The sequence below is a fragment of the Silene latifolia genome, chromosome 10 (assembly GCF_048544455.1).
Source record: "Silene latifolia isolate original U9 population chromosome 10, ASM4854445v1, whole genome shotgun sequence".
NCBI classification, from domain to species: Eukaryota; Viridiplantae; Streptophyta; class Magnoliopsida; order Caryophyllales; family Caryophyllaceae; genus Silene; species Silene latifolia.
Window position 1 is genome coordinate 78,181,347 of NC_133535.1, and position 21,773 is coordinate 78,203,119.

Consider the following 21,773-nt stretch of genomic DNA (forward strand, 5'->3'; position numbering starts at 1 on the left):
GACTTGTTATTTTTTCAATTTATACTGATGAAGTGCACAAGTCTCTGAAAAAGTGATTAATCTCAGTTATAGCATTCCACTCATTTTTAGGGAGAAGGTGCCTTAAAGCAACCGGCAGTAAACGCTCCATAAACACATGACAGTCATGGCTTTTCAAGCCATGTAGCTTCAACTCATTCATATCGACACATCTTCTCAAATCTGAAGCATAGCCGTCTGGGAACTTTAAATTACATATCCAATCACACAACACTTTCTTCTGCTCTTTTTTCAAAACGACTGAATCCAGCTTTCGCGACCTTGAACAAAGTTGTAACATGTCTTTTTGTGCATTTGGGTTCAAGGTTGTCTTGTCTTTTCTATCCATCACCGTGTGAATTAGTTGTTCGAAAACATTTTTCTCAATATGCATGACATCAAGGTTATGTCGAATTAGTAGTGTGCTCCAATATGGAAGCTCCCAAAAAATACTTTGTTTCCACCACCCGATTCGTTTCGCTTTAACCGTTCTCAATTCATGGTCAGATGCATCCACGATTTTTGTTAAATCTTTCACACATTCCCACACTTGTTCGCCCGATAACCTCGTTCCAGCAACATCGTTCTCTATTCTTCCTTTTCGAAGGTGGACTTTATCCTTGCGAAAAGTATGATCAGTGTCTAAATATTGTCTATGACAATCAAACCAACTCCATTTTCCGCTATGCTGAAGCCAAGTCGATTTAGTCTCTTTTTTAATACAACATGGACATGCATTCTCACCAGCAGTTGACCAACCAGATAACATGCCATAAGCAGGAAAGTCGTTGATCGTCCATAAGAGTGCGGCTCTTAAGTCGAAGTTTTGTTTTCTAGACACGTCATATGTAAACAATCATGTGTCCCACAATTGCTTCAACTCGTGAATTAGAGGCTGTAAATAGACGTCAAGGTTTTGTTTGGGACTCTTTGGTCCAGGAATAATTAATGTTAAGAACATAAATTGTCTTTTCATGCATAGCCAGGGTGGTAAATTGTAAGGTGTAAGCATCACCGGCCAGCATGAATAACAGTTCCCGAATGGCCCGAAAGCCGAGAAACCATCGGTGCAAAGTCCAAGTCTAACATTCCGAGGCTCAGATGCAAAAGAAGGATGCAGATGATCAAAATGTTTCCACGCCTCACTGTCACTTGGATGAGACATTGTCCCACTAACTCAGGGGTTTTCATAATGCCAACGCATTTGTTCCGCGAGGTTTTTTGTGGCATAAATTCGTTGCAAACGTGGCCCTATTGGGAAATAATTTAAGAAATTTTCGGGGACCCTTTTGCCATTTGCATTCTTTGCACATTTTTACCTAGCTCTACCACATTTTCTACACTTGTCAAGAAGAGCGTCGTCCATCCAAAAAAGCATACATCCATTAAAACATGCATCTATCTTTTCATGAGGAAGTTGAAGAGCTTTGAGAACATTTTTGGTTTCATAGAAGTTACGCATCAAAATATGATCTTGTGGAAGAAGGTCTCCCATGAGTGATGTGAAACCATCTACACATTTATGGGCTAAGTTGTGTTCACATTTCAGAGAGACAAGCCTTGCAGCCAACTGTAGCAATGAGAGTCGACATCCCTCGTAGACAGGTTGCTCGGCACGTTTTAACATTTGAAAAAAGGCTAATACATTGGGATTTGGAGATTCATCAACCACCTCGGCATTAAGAGCTTATTCCCTAATTTGATCAATGCTATCGCACAACGCATCCTCTACCATATCCCTATAAGGATTGTCAGAGGGCATTGCCATTTCCTCTTCCTCAACGGGGAATTTCTCTCCGTGACACACCCAATCATAATAGTTGTCACAAAAACCCTTTAGACCAAGGTGTTTTCGTACTTCTTGTTCAACTAAAAACTTTTTATTTTTGCACTTACTACATGGACACCTAATTTCTTTATTTCTAATGAATTCGTCTTGTTGCTTAACATAATCAATGAATTTATTAACCCCTATTACGAATTCCTTCCTTAATTTTTTATTGGAATCCAACCTTTCATACATCCAGTTTCGTTCTAATCTCTTCATTGCAAATCTACATATATATTAGTAAATAAAAATTATTAATAAAAATGGTAAGAGCATTCATAAACTTATCTTTGAATTTTTCATACAACAACAACAACAACAACAACAACCACAACCTGCAAAAAAATACTTTAAGTATTGGAGTCCTTATCTCTCCAACCTAAACCCATCTTTGAATCTTTCATACCATTAGTAAATACCCAATTTTTTTCCTTGATTGTAATGAGACAAAAATTCGGCAAAGAGCCCTTACGATTCTCCAAATACATTATTTAGAATGAATTCTCACTCTACGTATGTATTCGGAGAACATTAAAGGAAATGTCAACCAAATTTTGTCTCATAACAATCAAGAAAAAAATTGAGTATTTACCACCTAAATGGCATAAAAGATTCAAAGACAGTCCCAAAACGGGGACTATTCAAGAATTACACCTAATGTGTAATCCCTGAACGGGTACTAGGTCAAAAATATATTAACAATCACAACACAAGCATAAGATGAATTAATATTTGTAAAAAAAATATACATGACACAAATGTACACAACTTATCAAAACAAACTTAATAATTACTAATAAACCTTATAAAACTAAGCAAAAGTAGAGTAAGCATCCTTAAATTGGTTTAAACATCATAAATTGTCTTTTAATTAAACTAAATCATTTTAATAATCCTAAACTTAATTAAACTAAGCATTATAAAATTGATTTAAACATCCTAAATTGGCTTTTAACTAAATTAAACTATCCTAATAATCCTAAACATTCTAAATTGGATATTAATTAAACTAATTTATTTTACCAATCCTAAACTTAATTAAACTAAGTATTATAAAATTGATTTAAACATCCTAAATTGGCTTTTAACTAAATTAAACTACCCTAATAATCCTAAACATTCTAAATTGGATATTAATTAAACTAATTTATTTTACCAATCCGAAACTTAATTAAACTAAGTATTATAAAATTGATTTAAACATCCTAAATTGGCTTTTAACTAAATTTCACTATCCTAATAATACTAAACATCCTAAATTGGCTTTCAACTAAACTAGACAATCCTAATAATACTAAACATCCTAAATTGGCTTTCAACTAAACTAAACAATCCTAATAATACTAAGCATCCTAAACTAATCATAATTAATTAAAACAATAACCATAAACCCTAATTAATCAAAATAGTAAAATAAATTAAACAAACCTTATATTAATTAAGAGATGGAGACAAGGGAGAAGAGCGGCGGCGGCGCGGGAGCACGGCGGCGACGGCGAGGGAGCACGGCGGTAGAAAAAAAAAGGGAAAAGGGAAAGGAGAAGAAAGGGGAAAGAAGAAGAAAGGGGAAAAGGGAAAGGAGAAAGGAGAAATAGGAGGAGTGATTTGGGGAGTAGGGTGGTGGTAGGAGTGGTGGTGGTGGGAGTGGTGGTGGTGGGATTGAGGGAGACGGAGTTTTGGGTGTTTTGGGGTAAATAATTGAAGAGTGATAATGAAGGGGGAAGAAGACGTTGTTGCCCGTATAAAGAAAGCCTGCGACGGACTTTCCGTCGCAAAATTAAAATAATAATATATCCTGCGACGGAAATTCCGTCGCAGACTTAAAATAATATTATTTTTCCAGCGTGTTAAGAGGTGTACAGCTGGACACTTAAAAATGTCTGCGGCGGAAATTCTGTCGCAGGAAAAATATTATTATTTGCCTCAAAGAGTCGAACATCAACCTGGTCACATCCACTCCTGGATATCCAAAAGCTAACGGCCAGGATGAATCAAGTAACAAGGTACTCATAAGCTGCTTAAAAAAGAAACTGAAGAGAAGACGAGGCAGATGGGCGGAAGAACTTCCATTAGTGCTATGAGCAGACATGACAACTCCAAAGACATCAACAGGCCAAACACCCAATTCCTTGGTGTATGGCTGTGAAGCTGTCATCCCTGCAGTAGTCCGGGTCCCAACATCAAGATATAGCCTGAACAATGTTGAAGCAAACTGCAGCCTCATGCAAGACAACCTGGTCCTGACAGAAGAACTAAGAGACGCTGCCAAAATCAGGATGGCATCATATCAACAAGCAGTGGCAAGAACTTACAATAAAAATGTTAGGATTAAAATCTTTAAGGAAGGAGACTTTGTCCTACAAAAAGTTTTCCCAAATAAGAAAGAAAAATCAGCAGGCAAGCTAGCCTCTACGTGGGAAGGCCCGTATTTAATTAACTCTATTGTTGGACAAGGAGCATACAGACTCCAAACACTAGAAGGAGAAATGATCCCAAGATCCTGAAATGTAACTCATTTGAAATTGTTCCATGTATAAATCCAATCATGGCCTAATCAGGTAAAAGCTATTTCTCTACTATTAGTGTTTCACCCTGACATGCTACTTAAAAAATTATGTGTCTCACATGTTCTATGCGCAATCCATGTTTATATATCCAACTAACCCAATTTTTCTTATTCTACTTGAATCCTGAACAATTATACATGATAAATGATTATATGCATAAATATTCAGGTTTGAGGGCTACTCTACTGTATATTAGACTTCTTATTTATGTACTTTTTAAATTTTTTGCACCCCGTTGTGCATGATGATGTTGGTAACCATCACCGGATATGGTGAATAGCAGGACCAATCAGACATGAAATAATTGCCTAACATGACTATTTGCTGCACACATCTACAACCGGCTGGATGCAGCAAGACGGTGCAGGGTGTTTTATCCCGACCATCAGTCTAAATGCCCTCTCGACAGGCCAAGTACCAAGCCCTCCATTCGGGCAGGAGACATAAGCCCTCCTGACAGGCCGGTTTACGTTGGCTTTAATCGCAAGATAGGGCCAAAAAACTGAAAAAAACAGGTTAACAGGTTCACAAACTTAACAGGTTAACTGGTCAGAAGAAATAAAGCTTGCAGTTTTAAGGAAATTTCAGACAAAGGAAAATCAAAAACAGGAAATATTAAGACATCAAGAAATAAATAACGTGAGCCAAAGAAAGCCACTACCATCATATTTATATAAAGCCCTCACCCCTTGGGGCAAAGACACCAAAATAATTGTTAAGGCCAGGGATAACCTCCCTGACCAGCTGAACACGGAAAAAATAAGAAAATAAAATTGTCTTTCCAGGGACACCCCCCCTGGATGGCCCAATACCATCAAAGAAAAATATAAAATTACTGCTCCCCCTTTGAGACAGCATCAACACTACTATCTTTAGCCTGATCAGCCCCAACATCTTGCTCCTCATCAGCATCAACATCCCGCTCCCCAGGAGTGTGTCCTCTTGTTCATTACCCATATATGCAGGTTAGGATACATAGAAGCAGCAAAGGCCATCTCAGCTTCGGGGTTCCAATTTGCCCTAGCCTCCACAGGCTCCAACATAGCAGCCACTTTCCCCTCGATATAGAAGTACAAGGAAGCATCATCAAGCTTGAACTCCAAATCATTCCTCTCTAGAGTAAGCTCTTCATTCCTGTCCAGTGCCTCCTGTAGAAGCTGCTTACTCGAGCTTGCCTCAGTCTTGGTGGCATCCCTCTCAGCCTGTAGCTTTGCCAAGTTAGCCGTCCCTGCAGCCAGGTCAACCAGAGCAAAATCCAGTTCAGACTTCAGCTTATGATAATCAGATCTCAGAAGGTCAATCCTGGCCACCAAAGAGGTAGCCTGATAAGCATTGTGGAGACAAGTTGCAGCACCCTGAACAGAAACAGAGAGTATGAATATTGAATCATAATAATAAAAACCTAAAAATAAAACATACACACATATTACAAAAAGCAAAAAGCTATATACCTCTCCCACAGCAGCCAAGGCACCTGCCAAAAGACTGACAGCATGATCTAATGAAGCAACCGCCTGTGTAGTAGTCTCAATAGGATTAAAAGTAAGCATGACATCAGATTTGGAAGTGGCATAGTCACTAATTTTCACCTTGGCAGCCTCCAAATTATCCACCCTGGCTCGCACCTCTCTGACTGGGGCAAACAAATCAACTTCCTTAACTTTCCTCTTCTGGGCTGCTGAACTTGTTTCAGCAGGAGCAACCGGAGCAGGAGAGACCTTGGGAGTAGCAGGAAACTCAGTTAAATCAATGACAGGCCCAGTATCGCCACCTCCCTGAGAACTCTCCTCTTTGACCTTAGCCAACCTGGCAGAAAGGTCAGCCATGCCAAACCTGGTAAGGCGAGTGGATGATCTAGTGGCTTTAATCATGTCACCCCCACAACAATACCCTTAATACATTCCCTCTCTCTCTAATCACCTTAACTCACCTTACCACTTTATGCTTATTTTAATCAAACCCGCAAATTTTGTGCCACTCCTGAATAGGTAAGATTATCCGAAATAGGAGGGAGTACTTGTTAACAAAGACATAAACTTTAGGTATTTTTGGCAAAATAATAACATAAGATACCTCCCCGCAAAATAACCTCAATGTTAGGAACTTTTTTACAACTTAGGGGGTGTTTGGCCAAGCTTTCTAAGTGCTTTTCTAATTGTAAAAGTAGAAGCTGGGTCAAACACTATAATTTAGAGAGATAAAAAACTACTTTTGAAAAGTCAGAAGTTAATATAAAGCTACTAGAAACAGAAGCACCAAATTGATGCTTCTGCTTCTACTTCTCCTAAAAACTCTTAGGATTATGGAAAAAAAACAAAAAAAAAACTAAAAAGCAGTAGTAGGCCAAACACATCAATTTGTTAAGAAACTACTTTTACAAAATTTAGGCCAAACAACCACAACTTTTTCAAATGGTAGTTTATGAAAAAACTCATTCTAGAAAGTAAAAGCTATTTCACATAAATTAGGCCAAACTGATGATCGATTGTTGCTAATAATGCCTACCTTATGTGCTTCATTCTGCAGATTAAACGGGAAATATCAACCATGAAATTGATACGACACCCAAATGTAATTCGGTTTTATGAGGTTAGTGTATGTATTTTGATGTTCATATTCATTTGTATAAGGCTACGTTTTAGCCTTTTTGAAAAAAAAAAGTGCCATGTGAATAAGGATTGCAACTATTACCTCTTCTGAATAGTTTTCAATAGTTGAATAAAGATTGTAATAATTTCCGTTCTTACATTTTTTTTTTAGTTTCATGATCAAATTTTGTTTTAGTGGTAATTGTAGGTGATGGCCAGTAGGACAAAGATATACATTGTTTTGGAGTTTGTCAACGGTGGAGAACTATTTGATAAAATTGTAAGATTGTTACTCCGGCCTCCAGTAGTCCTGTTTTCCAACAAACTACTCGTAACTAACTTGCCATCATTATAAGTTATATCGGGATGTTTCGTTTCTCTGTCCACATGCAATTTATATGTGTTTACCCTGCAGTAACCATTGTTCTGTAGGCAAGTAAGGGAAGATTGAAGGAGGATGAAGCGAGAAAGTACTTCCAACAACTTATAAATGCCATTGATTACTGTCACAGCAGAGGTGTATTCCACAGAGACCTCAAGGTCAGAAAAGTCTTACTCTTTTATTTGAATCATCATTACTTTTCTACCCTCTGTATGAATTAGTCAGTTACATGTTGTCACTTGGGTTTCTACATTACTCGATGCCTCTTTCAAACAGCCGGAGAAATTGTTGCTTGACGCTAAGGGCGTTCTTAAAGTATCAGATTTTGGGTTAAGTTCTCTAGCACAGCAAGTCCGGGTAAGTGTGTTGTCTAACTTTGTCGATCAATCTTTGGTGGAAGAAATAATGTTGTATGCTTTTAATCTGTCATATTATTCCTGGTAACAGATTATGTTAATGTCGCCCCAGAGGTATAATGAATTGAATCTGTGACTGTTGCTTTAAATTTCAGGAAGATGGATTACTACACACAACTTGTGGCACACCAAATTATGTCGCTCAGAGGTATGTATGTGATCCATCCTTCAACCATGTACTAATTCTAACAGATGTTGACCTCATTTTATACATCAATGACAACGAAGCAAGAAACAAAAAACTGAAATCACACCAAATGACAGCCTTATTCCGAAATTTGTTGTCCGATTTGGACTTCCATCAAGTAACTATGTTACCCCGATACGTATCTTGTCGCATACGACAATACACTTAGTCACTTCATTTTAGACCAAGAAATTGAAAATTTCCCAGAAAATAGCCCTATTTGATGTTCCGACACCGTGTCGTGTCCGATAGTTGCAGACGAGTTAGAGTAACATAGCCACCAAATGACAACATTTTTTTTTGGCAACTGTAAAGGAAAGTTATTACATTTTCATGGCCTGAAGAGCCATGCCATGTGCTGTAATATTAAGATGTCTAGTAATAAAGGTGAAACCTACGTAGTGAAAGCGAACACAAAGACTCTTTAAATCCTGCATTATGCCCTTGATGATATGATTTTCCTTCTCGAACCCCGTTATCTGATTAATCAATTGAAGATAGTCAGCCGAGACCTCTAAATGTAGCACACCCTTGTAGCCCGCCCACCTTAAAACTTCCAAGATTTCCAAGGCTTCCGCTTGCAAGGCCGATTCAGCTCTCATTTTCCTGCTTCCCCTGTCGATCACCACCCTTGTGCTATTATACGCCACCCATCCTATTGCAGCATCGTAATTCTTTTCCCAGCTAGCATCCACCATCACACGTGTGACCCTGCATTGGCCACATTTTCCTATTAACTACACCGAGTGTCCATCCTTTACAGCCATCAGGCCATGATTAAGGGCCTCAGGTCCTAGGTCCGAAGAGTTTTGCAATTTTTCCTTCTTTTCCGCTTCCATTTGTAGACCCCGTAGGTTAGCCGCTATAGTCCTGGAGAAGGACGTGAAGAGTATCCGTGGGAGGACCAATACACCCTTAAAAACGATATTATTCCACAACGTCCATATTCCCCATAGCGTAGATAAGAACCTAATGACAGCATAAAGTTAACAGCATAAAGTTAACATTAGTTAACATTAGCGGAGTTTCAGCCAGCATACCACCAGAATGAATGGACTATGATACCAGGTAAGGAGTATACTATCAAGAAGGGGTATAGCTGGTTAAGGCCAACCAGCCAGGCTGTAAGCTGGTCTCATATTGTCTGGACCAAATGGTCCATTCCCAAACACAGCTTTATAGCTTGGTTGTACTATCAGCAAGGGTTTAATACCAAAGACAAGCTCTACAGATTTGGTATTGTCCCTGACAGCAACTGTTGTATTTGTGCTCAAGAGGAAGAGTCACCATCTCACCTCTTTCCAAAGGCCAGTGACAACAGGAGAGTTATTCAGTGAGTTCAGGAATGGACGGGTGTGACTATGTCTGCTACCAATACTCAGAATTGGTGGCAACACAGGAGGTTCACGAGACTGAAGAATGAGGTCCTGAATAGTATACTCAATGCTACTATGTACTATATCTGGAACCAGAGGAATGCAAGCAGGCATGAGGGTGCTATAGTTAGTCCTGGCAGGTGTGTGGTGATGATACAAGCAGATATCACGAACAGGATTCAGCAACAGTTGCAGGGTACATTGTCAAGAAAAGATAAGCATTGGATTGAGAAATTGCTGCACTAGCTAGTATGATCTACTATATGTATTTGATGTATGGTAGATGATATAGATGAGTTTGTGATAGGAACATGGTTGTGAACAATTTATTTTGTACATGGTTTTTGAGCATCAATATATTATTTACATTTTACCAAAAAAAAATAAAATTGTTCTTTGTTGGGAATTTAGGTCATCAACAACAAAGGTTATGACGGAGCAGAGGCCGATTTGTGGTTATGCGGTGTGATTCTTTTTGTTCTTATGGCCGGCTATTTGCCATTTGAAGATGCAAACCTCATGTCATTGTATAAAAAGGCAGATTGTCATGTGCTTTTATGGCCAGTGTTAATGCATTGCAATAGAGCAGTTCATTTGACATCCATTATCCTTTTCTCTTTCCCTCTTAGGTGGTATGTGCCTTATGCTTATCATGTCTTGTATATAGATATACAAGGCAAATTTTGCATGTCCGCCATGGTTCTCTACAAGTGCGAAGAACTTAATCCAACGGATTTTAGACCCTAACCATTCAACTGTAGGTTCATGTTACGCTATTGACTACTTTACTTTTTCTTCCTTCTTAGTCAACTAAAAGAAATCTAATGCCGTTTTCCCTTTTTTTCTGCAGAGGATTACTATTGATGAAGTAATTCAGAATGAGTGGTTTAAGAAAGGCTACAAACCACCTATTTTTGAGGAACCTGATATTAATATTGATGATATTGATGCAGTATTCGACCAGTTAGTGGTCAGCCTCGTGGTCCATTTAAATTGTATATTATTTCCTTGCTGATAGTGGATGCTACATGAGTAACATTTAAAAGAATATATGATCCAGCACCTCGGAAACCTAGTTGTGGAAAGGCTGGAAGAGCAGCTTATGGCACCTTCGTCTCCAGTTGCCATGAATGCATTTGAGTTGATTGCCACTTCTCAGGGCCTTAATCTTGGGACCCTTTTCGAAAAACAAATGGTTATCTTATATTTCTTGTCATATTTTTGTTTGTATCTTATCTTGAACTGCTTCTGTTGCTATACTAGTTAGAGGGATATGACATTTCGAGTTAAGCACGGATGCAATGTTGGTGATATAACTGGTATTGATTTAGCAGGGACTAGTAAAGCGTGAAACAAGATTCACGTCTAAAACTCCTACTTTAGAGATTATCTCAGAGATTGAAGCCACTGCTATACCTTTGGGTTTTTGTGTGAAGAAAAGTAACTACAAGGTACATTGCTTTTGTTTATTCATCAAGTTTGTTTCTATTAATTGCAGGGAAAGTATGCATTTCAAGTTATTTATGAAGTAGATATCAGATTAGTTTACAAAGTGTTTGAATGATGTTTACGAGTAAATAATCATTTCTTGTTTCATTTAGCAGTTACTTAAAAGATGGCCAGCTTCTGTTCTTAATAAGGCATTTCTGACTTGTACTCTCATGTTTTGGTAAATTTCTACCCATTTAGGGTTAAAGTGGTCTTAGCGTTAGGTATGTATTGTGATTTGATCGATTGTTGTGTGTTAACCTGTATGTGCAACGTAAATAAAGAACACAAACGATTTTGGTGACGTGGAAAACCCGATGTGGGAAACATCCGCGGGGGGAGACGGGATCCCACCAATATTTTCACTATAATTCGGGAGGAAATACAGTTCGTACGTTTGCTATGAATGCTAGGGTGTAGTTCTCGTATTTTCTGATGATCCTTCTTCTTTGCATTGAGGCTCTTTATATAGGGAGAGCTCAGCTTGCTAGGGTTTCTTGATTTCTTTCCAAGTTACTCCTAATTTGATGCTGAATAGGACTTTCCTTCCCCGGATATGGTAAGTGGTAGGACTCTCATGTGCTTCTTTCCTGCGGATCAAAGCCCACTTCTCACGCTGCCTGCTGACGCTGCCACCCTAGCTCCCTGATATCCTGCATCCCGCAATGCTTCCACGCCTACTGTCCCAAGTCAGCCCATATCCAGATTTTGGGCCTAACAGTTTGCCCACAATTTTCTGCGAAAGTGCAACCCTAATTATTTGAGCGGGAAATTGCAGTGTATCGTTGAGTGACTTCTTGCATACTCCATTTCAATTCACATTTCTCCAAAACCCCAACTACCCTCTCCTATTTAATCTCACCCGTCCGCCTTTTTCTCTTTCATCATCATTTCATTTCCTCAAAATCTTCAAATTTCAGTCTCCCCAAATCCCTCTTCGTCAACGTCCTTTCACTGCCAGCGCCGCCTTCATCCGTCTTCTCAGGTACTTCTGCTTCTCTCTCCTTGTTTACCATGGCAAAGACCCGTTTAACATCATCCTCCTCCACCACCATTGACCTTGAAAACGATGACTTCCTTTCACAGGGAGTTCTCAAAAGACCGCATTTCGGCGACTCCCACCTAACCCAAGAGGATATCCCTAGGATCAAAGCCCTGCTTGGATTGGGTGATGACGTGGTGATCCTCATCCCCAAACCTGGTCAGAAAGCAGACGCCTTTCATGCGGGGTGGATCTGCTTATACACTTACCCCTTACCCCTTCGCCCTTGGCCTTAAATTCCCTTTTCCCTTGATGATTCAAGAGTTCATCCGTCTGAACTCCCTACCCATGGCCCAAATCGCCCCCTATGCATGGAGAATCCTCTTGTCCACCGTTGCTCTGAACAACAACCTGGGCGCTGAAATTGGATTATCAAATCTGGCCCATAGGTTTGAGTGTCGGTCATTGAGGCATGGCCAATATACTTTCAGGGCCGTGGAGAAGACTGAAAACTTCCTCCAGTCGGCTGCTAAAGGGAAGGATGATGGGTGGTATGAGGTTTTTTTCTATGTCAAGCTTGATTCGCTCCCCATCCACGCTGATTACTTGTTCGAGCACTAGATTTCCGCTAAGAGTAAGTATATTTTGCATGTCCATTCTTGATTGTTCTTGTCACTCACTGTTCTTACTCTTTAATCTGATGCAGAACTCAAGAACCCTGAGAAATCCGAGGACGAGGACACTTCTGTTGCCAAGCTCTTTTCCATCCCTGAAGACCGTAGACTGTTTCCCCTTCTACTCTCTGGCTTAGCCGACTCTGCTACTGAAGAAACCATGTCTTCTGGTAAGCACCCTTCAATCTTTAGGAACCTCTTAACCCATTGGTTCTCTATTCTGATCCCTATAGTTCTGGTGCCTCCGTAGGAAGTGCTAGACCCTGCGCTTCTGAGATCCTTATGCGCCATGCCAGGAAAAAAACTGCTGACTCCTTTAGCTTCCCTGCCTCCTCAAGAAGGAGATCCACCTCAAGGCCTGCTCCAGAGCCTATCGAAGTGACCCCAATATCGCGTGCGCCTGGGTCCCCTGTCCATGCTGACGAGCTGCTGCTGCGCCTTCCTGCTAACTTTGGGGGTGCTGATCAGGCCAACTACTGGCCTGCGCTGGAAAGGTTTCTGACTCCGGCTTGCTCTAGGGCATTTGACTCGACTGCCCCCCAGGAAATGACTGACCTGGCTGCGGAGCACTGCTTCCTTGTGAGTCTTCCTTCATTGTCTCTTTTCTTTCTTTGCCCATGTGCTTCCATGACTAACGTTTTTTTTTATTGCAGGCTCTTCAATCATCCCTCTATCTTCGTAAGATGCTGTAGAGGGCCAAGGTTGAATGTCTGGCTTCTGTGGAGAAGAACAAGGAGCTCACAGCTACCTGTGCCAAGTTGAGGGAGCAACTCCACGCGGCCTTGAAGGAGAAGGAGACAGCTAAAGACCAGCTGGCGAGGACCCAGAAGGCTAATTGCGTCATGACTTTCGGGCTGACAAAGGCAGAGGCCCGTGATGAAGAGATGGCTGAGCTAGCCAAAAATGTGGGAGCCTACACTGCTTTTGAGGGGCAGATTGACTGCATCCGTGCTTATACTGAGAGGAGGCACACGTCCTGGAACCTGGAGGAGGAGCTGGCAGAGTTTACCCGTGCGTTTCCCAATGGCATGGACCTGAGCGCCCTGTTTCCTCCTGAAGCTGAAGCTGCTAACCCGGAGCCGGATGTTACAGCCATGGATATCTCTGGAGCCATCTCTGGGACTGTAGAGGAGATCCTGGCGAGGGAGACTGGTGATGGTGCCGCTGCGACTCCTGAGGCTGTTCAGGCACCTCTAGCAGAGAAGCAAATAGAGCATGGAGAGCAGAGCAATGGTCAGGATGCAGTTGTCGAGCGGATTGACCTCTCTTAAATTTTAATTCAAATTATCTGGGGACTTGGCCATGTGTGGCGCAAGTTTGTAAAAAACTCTTTTTCATTTTTTTTGTTTTGGCTCATTTTGTGCCTGCTGGTATGCAGGCTTTAAACTTATGGTGGCGCCTGCTAAGGGTAGCAGGTGCCTTAACTTAAAGTAGTTATAGGCCTAGGTTTTTAGGCCCTGCTTTTGTTATACTTGCGTTTTTGCCATTGATTTCTGGAGTTTTGATTCCACATAGGTATACCTAGGACGCTGATCTGGCTCCAGGTGCACAGCTCCTGTTCCTGGTGACAGTCTTTTGATAAGATATTTTACCCATGACGTAAGATACCTTATCACTATGGTTAGCTGATTAGAGTGTACCTTCATTGAATGTTTCTGACTAACAAGGAATGTTGCGTTCCTTGTGGTTCCAGACGTTTGAAATCCGTGCGTGCACTCTTTGATCTACGACATAGCTATGGGATTACTGAGTTAACGTTAAGGTATGGGTGGTCTTAGTATGACGTACCCTGCGCGTTACCTCGGCGTATGCTCTCCATGTGGCTTGACTTAAGATAAACGTCTTTGCAACCTCACATGGCAGGGGCTGGACCCTTAAATTGTTCCTTATCTGACAAGTAACCAACATTAGTATCAAAGCCTTTCTTCGTAGAAGCATTATAAAGTCCAAAGTAGTGCAAATTACCTGGTGCTATCTCATGGTGTTCCAGGGCAACACCTGGATCCAGGAAGCCTCAGCCTGAGCTACTTGGTTTAAAAACGACTCTATTTGATTAAAGAAAAACTAAGGAAGATAAAAGAAAAAAGTTTTTGGAAACACACCAATACCTAAAGCATATACTAACCCCCACCCCTTTTTTTTTTTTGCTTCACGGACTTTTGGAAGGTCCTTTATACACTAAAGTTTTGGCACTTTGCCAGACAAAGTACCGTTTCAAGTGACGGATGTTCCAGGGTTTATCCAGGATTTGACCGTGCATGGTCATCAACCTGTATACCCCATTCTTTATAACGCTTTCGACCTGATATGGCGCTTCCCATTTGTAGGCAAACTTGCCTGCTTTGTGGTTCTTGGTATTTTCGAATACCCTTCTGAGTACGAGGTCCCCTACTTCAAGGGTCCTGATTTTGACATTCTTGTTATATGTCCTTGCTATTGTAGATACCCAATATCTGCTGAGACTCCAACAAACACCCGATGATTATCGGACTACAACATGTTTTGGGATCGCAGCGTTTGATCGACAGTTTATGTACAACTTTACGTCGGAAAACATAAAACGATTTCGAAAACAAAACATTTCAAAACATTTCAAAAATACCTGGAGTGTTTAATGCACGACGACGGGGTCGCGATGACGCTAACTAGAGTTAAAACCGACACCGGACCAAAAACCGACTCAAAAATTCAAATCCCGACTCCAACAATGAGTCAAACCGAGTCAAACACAAAAACCAAAATATCTCAAGCCTTCTATACTAAGTTTTCCTGGATTCATGATGGTCAAGTACCAAACATGTGACTACAAAATCTAGGATAGAACAAATAATGATTGCGTTTGTTGTGATAGTGACAACACGACTCGAAGTGCCGCGACGTGGCTCGCGCCTCTTTGAGCAGCCCAGGTGGCCACGTAGCTCAAAACTCACACAAACACTCATTCTCCTATAAATACCCTCAAATGCCACCCATTTGAGACTTACGCGAGTGTCCGCCCCCTCTTTTCTCCCTTAAAATTCTCGACTCGACTTCTAAAGTCACAACCCGACGCGTATTTACGACCTACCGATCGTAAATACGAGCCTTACACATTGTTTGGTACCATCATCGTGCATTAAATCACTTGTCCGACCACTTTGGCCATTACACCATCACTAAACTTCTAAAACGCTCTTTTACTTACCAAAACGGTTTTAAACCGAGTTTTTTTCGATCAAACAAGTTTTTACACATACATCGATCACTCGCCATAACCAAACATGTAAGTATGAGGGTGTAAAAATCCTCTTTTATTATGTTTTCATTTGCTTCATGACTTTAACATGCTAAAACATGCATAACATGAACCAAAACATGGAATAAACGAGCCAAAACTGATTTTTGGTCTGAGGCAGAAGCCCCTTAGGTCGCCAACAGGCTCGCGCCTAAATGGGGTGCTCAGACCAGAGATCAACCGTGTTTGTTCTTGTCATTTCCCTTAATCCATTTTCATATTTGTAATCGGTTTTTACCATTTCAAGTATTTTCGAAACCTTTTTGTTTCATTTCACATGTTTTAACCATAAAGCATTTTTCACCCTTGGTTCTTCATACCATGACGGTTAAATCCGTGTTTCGGTGATAATATTTGGTTAATGACATTCAAGAGGTATTTTAAAGCCTTTTATTTCATTTCTTTACATTTTTCAAACAAACATATTAGTCACCAACACAAAATCATCATTGGTTCTATATACCATGCCGGATTTTAACCCGGGTACGATGACGAGTATCGACTAATGACATTCAAATGGACTTAAGACAATTAGTCCATAACCATTTTTCAAAACTATTCATGTTAAGCTTGTCAAAACCGAACCCGACACCGAATATTATCAAACAATGATGATTATTCGAGTCTAGTTCTTCAAATCGACAAATACGGTCTAAACGACGCTTTCAAAATCAAACCGGGTTCAAATACCCATATTCAACACGTTTCATAACGTTTTCTAAACAGTCAGAACACGGCATACAGTCGTTGGCTAACCCCGCCTCAAGCAGGCCTTTTCTTTCTCATTTTCAAAACCAGAGGGAGGCCCCTTACACCGCCGGCTGGCTCGCACCTCTTATAGCCGTCTGGTACAGGGCCTGTGCCCTTCCAGCATTAGTCTAGGACGATCCCGACTCCGGTTAACCCGGATATATGATGGATCAGATGACCATTCAAACCACATTTGCAAAATGCCTTACTAAGACAAATGGATCATGTTATGCACCCTAAACCTAATACGGTAAATGGATGTTTAATTTTCGTCTTGCATGCAAATCAATCATTAATCCAACTCTACATCTTATACTTGATACTTGGATTAAATCAACCGACTTAGAAAGCTCTCACATGTTAGGTTTAAATCATTGGATGCGCATTCATGCATTTAAACCGTTTTATCAACTTTTGCATTCAATCAACCAAGATCGATCAGTAGAGGCCGCTAAACGCGGGCGGGATTTGGTGTCTGATTAAAGGGTTTCCCAAGACGTACCTTCACCTCTTACTCATAAACTTTTGATAGTGGACGACCTTATCCAGGGCGTACGAGAGTCATTCTAGAGATAGGATGCTAACGAGGGACGATTTCCTTATCTTTAGTACCTATGTCAAAACGTTGCTTTGTGCTTCGATTTGACCGAGGTATAAAGTGGAATTCGAACGAGTTCCAAGCATCGCACAAATGCTTGGTAGTGACTCCGAACATCTCTAATCGTTTCGAGACCCTTACCGAGACGAAACCGACCGATCTAAAAACGATCCGGTCGAAAGCACCGTTATGCCGCCGAGCGTGGCTTTAAAAAAGACCGTTGTATGTCCGCAGATCGAACCGGACCTGCAGGTGGGCCATGTCCACAGATTGGCGACTCCGCTGGGGAAAACTAGGACACTTACGTCTTTGTGATCCCTAGATTGAGTCAAGAGTCTGTTATAGCTCCTAACACTCTGGATGTCCCAGTCAATGTCCCCTTCCCACTGTTTTATCATAAAGTCGTGGCTGATTCAGAGGCTGAGTCTACTAGGGTCACCCCCACTCCAATGAAAGGTGACAACCTGGAGCCTGTTCTAGGGGCCACTTCCTCTATCGTGTCGCCTCTGACTGACCACGAGATGTCTGTCCTCTCCGAGCTTTTCCCTCGTGTCAACTTAATGAACGCTAAGTTTGCTTATGACTCGTCTCAGTTTAACTGCAATGCGATTCTGAATGATTATGAGGAATTTGACTTGAGTGACTACCCACCTCACTTAGCCAAAGAACTTGACAAACGGGAAACCAGAACCCCCATCATTGAGGAAACCGAGCCTATTAACGTAGGAACTGACAATGCACCTCAAGAACTTAGGATAGGGACAACCCTGGACCCCTCGGAAAGACAGCAGTGCATTGACGTCCTCCACGAATACAAGGACGTGTTCGCCTGGTCTTACAGAGACATGCCTGGGATTGACAGAGAAATTGCAGAACACCGGATACCCATCAAACCCGGGGCTAAACGTGTGAAACAGAAGCTACGCCGGATGCGTCCTGAGTGGGCCCTAAAAATGAAAGAAGAGGTGGACAAACAGTTCAAGGCTGGGTTCATCAAAGTGTCTGAATACTCTGATTGGGTGGCCAACATGGTGCTGGTACCAAAGAAAGACGGACGAAGTCGGGTTGGCGTCGACTTCAGGGATCTGAACAAGGCGAGTCCAAAAGACGACTTCCCTTTGCCACATGTTGACATTCTGGTGGACAACACTGCCGAACATGCTCTCCTATCATTCATGGACGTGTATGCCGGGTACAACCAGATTAAAATGGCTGAGGAAGACATGCACAAAACTGCGTTCACTACACAGTGGGGTACATATTGCTACACGGTCATGCCTTTCCGCCTAATCAACGCCAGAGCAACCTATCAAAGAACCGCTACCACTCTCCTACATGATATGATGCACAAGGAGGTAGAGGTATATGTCGATGACATGATCGTCAAATCAAAAGAACGGGACGGCCACATGAATGCCCTCCGGAAATTCTTCGCTCGTCTGCGGAAATATAACATGAGACTAAATCCTCAGAAGTGTGCATTCGGGGTCACCTCCAGAAAACTCTTGGGACATGTCGTCAGCAAAAGATGAATTGAGATTGATCCAACTAAAATCAAAGCCCTTCAACAAATGCCTCGGCCTAAGAACGAGAAGGAGATTCGGGGATTTCTCGGTCAGGTTCAATACATCAGCCGGTTCATTGCAAAGCTCACTATGATTTGTGAACCGATATTCAAAAAGCTTCGCGTCTCCGATCACAGCGATTGGGACGACGACTGTCAAAAGGCATTCGACAGGATAAAGGAAATCCTATCCGAACCTCCTGTCCTCATGCCAGCTCAACCGGGGATTCCTTTATCCCTATACTTGACTTTAACCAACACAGCCATGGGAGCAATGCTAGCACAAACAGTTGGCAACGAAGAGCGAGCCATCTACTACATCAGCAAAAAGTTCATTGAGTACGAGACGAGGTATACCCAACTGGAAAAGACATGCCTTGCCCTAGTATGGTCAACAAAGAAGCTGCGGCATTACATGCTCAGCTACTCGGTCCACATCTACTTCAAGATGGACCCAGTCAAATACATCTTCGAAAAACCCGTGCTAAACGGAAGGTTGTCTAGGTGGACACTCATGCTGTCTGAGTTTGATCTCAAGTTTGTACCCCTCAAGGTTATCAAGGGAAGAGCAGTCGCCGACTTCCTAGTAGAAAATCCCGTCAGCGAGGATCCAACGACATACACATGGTCACTTCCTGACGAAGACATCCTTTGTGCCGACTCCGACGCATGGGCCCTATATTTTGATGGTGCATCTAATCTGAGAGGCTTCGGGGAAGGAATCCTTCTAATTTCACCAGAGGGAGAACATGTTCCGATCTCGGTCAAGCTAGACTTCGTCGTCACCAACAACGCCGCTGAATATGAAGCATGTCTCATCGGCTTATAAGAAGCCATCACACTTGGCATCAAGAGATTGAGGGTCCATGGCGATTCCTCACTCATCATCAATCAGGTATCCGGATCATGGAAAATCCGATCTGACAGCTTAGGTCCCTACCGAGCAAAGATCAATTAAGAGGCCGAGTTCTTCGACCAAGTCGACTACTTCCACTTGCCGCGAGAGGAAAATCAATTTGCTGACGCCCTGGCAAAACTTGCCGCGCTCGTCAACATACCTAACGACATGACATCGATGCCCCTTTGTGTCGAGAGAAGGAGCGAGCCAGCTCACGTTTGTGCCATTATCGACGACGAGGAAAACCATGATGAACCTTGGTACCAAGCCATCCTCAATTACAAAACCAAAAACGAATTCCCTCCCAACTCTGATTAAAGAGGACAAAGAGCCATCCGTTTACTTGCATCACAATTCGTGATAAACCAAAATCAGCTCTACAAAAGAACACCCCAAGGAATTCTCCTCCTTTGCATTGACCATCACAAAGCCAAGAAAGTCATGGGAGAGGTCCACGACGGAGAATGTGGCCCTCACATGAGTGCAATGATGCTTACACGGAAAATCATGCGGCTAGGTTACTACTGGACAACCATGGAAGCCGATTGCCGTAACTACGTCAAACATTGCCACGATTTCCAAATCTTCGCCAACATACAACACATACCACCATCCCTTTTATACACCATGACATCACCCTGGCCATTCTCAACCTGGGGCATCGACATCATCGGGAAAGTCAACCCGATAGGCACCAAGGGGCATTGTTTCGTCCTCGTCGCCATCGACTACTTCACCAAATGGGTGGAAGCACAGTCATATGAAGTCTTGACCGCCAAACAAGTGGCAAAGTTCATTCAAAACAACATCATCTACCGATATGGGGTACCCCATGAGATCATCAGCGATCAAGGCTCTCAGTTCCGGGCGGAAACTCAAGCCTTGCTGGACAAATACAAGATCAAACGACATCGATCATCCCCCTACCGTCCCCAAACCAACGGAGCGGTGGAGGCAGCGAACAAAACTCTTGTTACCATTATCAAGAAAATGCAAGACAACTACCGCGATTGGCCGAGCAAACTCTCATTCGTACTCTGGGGATACCGAACCTCCATTCGAACACCGACAGGCGCCACACCCTTCTACCTAGCATATGGTATAGAGGCGGTTCAACCGGTAGAGTTAGAGGTCCCTTCTCTGTGCATCCTACTGGAGAGTCAAGTCCCTGAGGCGGAATGGACCCGTCGAAGGTACGAACAGCTCACTCTTCTAGACGAACGGCGACTCAACGCCTTGCACAACGTCCAGCTATACCAACGACGTATACAACGGGCATTCAACAACAAGGTTAAACCCAGAAACATCCAGGTGGGCGACTTGGTCCTTAAGTCAGTTCGAGCACCATTACTCGTCGATCCGAGGGGAAAATTCAAACCCAACTGGGCCGGGCCGTACCTGGTCAAGAAAATACTTTCGGGGGGCGCAGTGAGACTGAGTAACCTAGATGGAGAGGACTTTACAAACCCGACCAACCTAGACCAACTCAAGAAATACTACCCTTGAACTCTATCAACCAACAACATAGCCTAGTTTTGCAACTAGCACCGACCTCAACCCTTTTCAAGTCAAGTTCCTCAAAATGTTCTGATTTGAAATTGCATGTTTTATCGAGTCTAAGCTGCGGCACCTTGCCCGTTTCGAATGTCCTTTGATCCGTCAAAGGCAACGCCCATTTGCACTACAAAAAACAAACCCCCTGAACTACGAGCATGGTTTGATTTCACCTCTTCAGGTGAATACGTAGGCAATACCTCCTATGCTTGAGGGATACAACCACAAAACCCAATTCAAATTCATAAAACATTTCGAACTACGATCATGGTTTGATTTCACCTCTCCAGGTGGATACGTAGGCAGTCCTTTCTTACACAAGAAGGATACAACCATTCCCTTTCCCCACAAAATACAAAAATGAGCCTTTCTCTCTTTCCACAAAATACCACTTTCCCAAGTGCAAATGCTGAGGACGATTCAAATCGAATTGCCTTCACAAAATGGATGGAAGAAACAACCGTTCAAAACTTTCGACACAAGCAATCCTCTTATTTAATTAATAATGGGAGGGATTACAATTACAACAAATAAAGCTCGACGAGTCTATAATTTGTCAAAGCTAAGGTGTCAACTAACACACCTCACATAGTAAAACTAGCACAAAACACACAATAACTAGCTAGTAC

The 21,773-nt window shown here is 42.0% G+C and overlaps 1 protein-coding gene across 1 annotated transcript in view; it reads left to right on the forward strand.

Annotated features, from left to right (window-relative positions):
• The first annotated feature begins 5,022 nt into the window (after positions 1–5,022).
• Positions 5,023–21,773, forward strand: part of LOC141607814 (CBL-interacting serine/threonine-protein kinase 23-like) — a 201,228-nt gene continuing 184,477 nt past the window's right edge. The window contains exons 1-11 of the mRNA XM_074427159.1: positions 5,023–5,052; positions 6,940–7,002; positions 7,210–7,281; positions 7,434–7,541; positions 7,660–7,740; positions 7,895–7,951; positions 9,774–9,899; positions 10,030–10,119; positions 10,213–10,332; positions 10,423–10,557; positions 10,697–10,813. Coding sequence (XP_074283260.1) covers positions 6,961–7,002; positions 7,210–7,281; positions 7,434–7,541; positions 7,660–7,740; positions 7,895–7,951; positions 9,774–9,899; positions 10,030–10,119; positions 10,213–10,332; positions 10,423–10,557; positions 10,697–10,813 — 948 coding nt within the window. The 5' untranslated portion in view covers positions 5,023–5,052; positions 6,940–6,960. The remainder of the gene's footprint in view (positions 5,053–6,939; positions 7,003–7,209; positions 7,282–7,433; positions 7,542–7,659; positions 7,741–7,894; positions 7,952–9,773; positions 9,900–10,029; positions 10,120–10,212; positions 10,333–10,422; positions 10,558–10,696; positions 10,814–21,773) is intronic.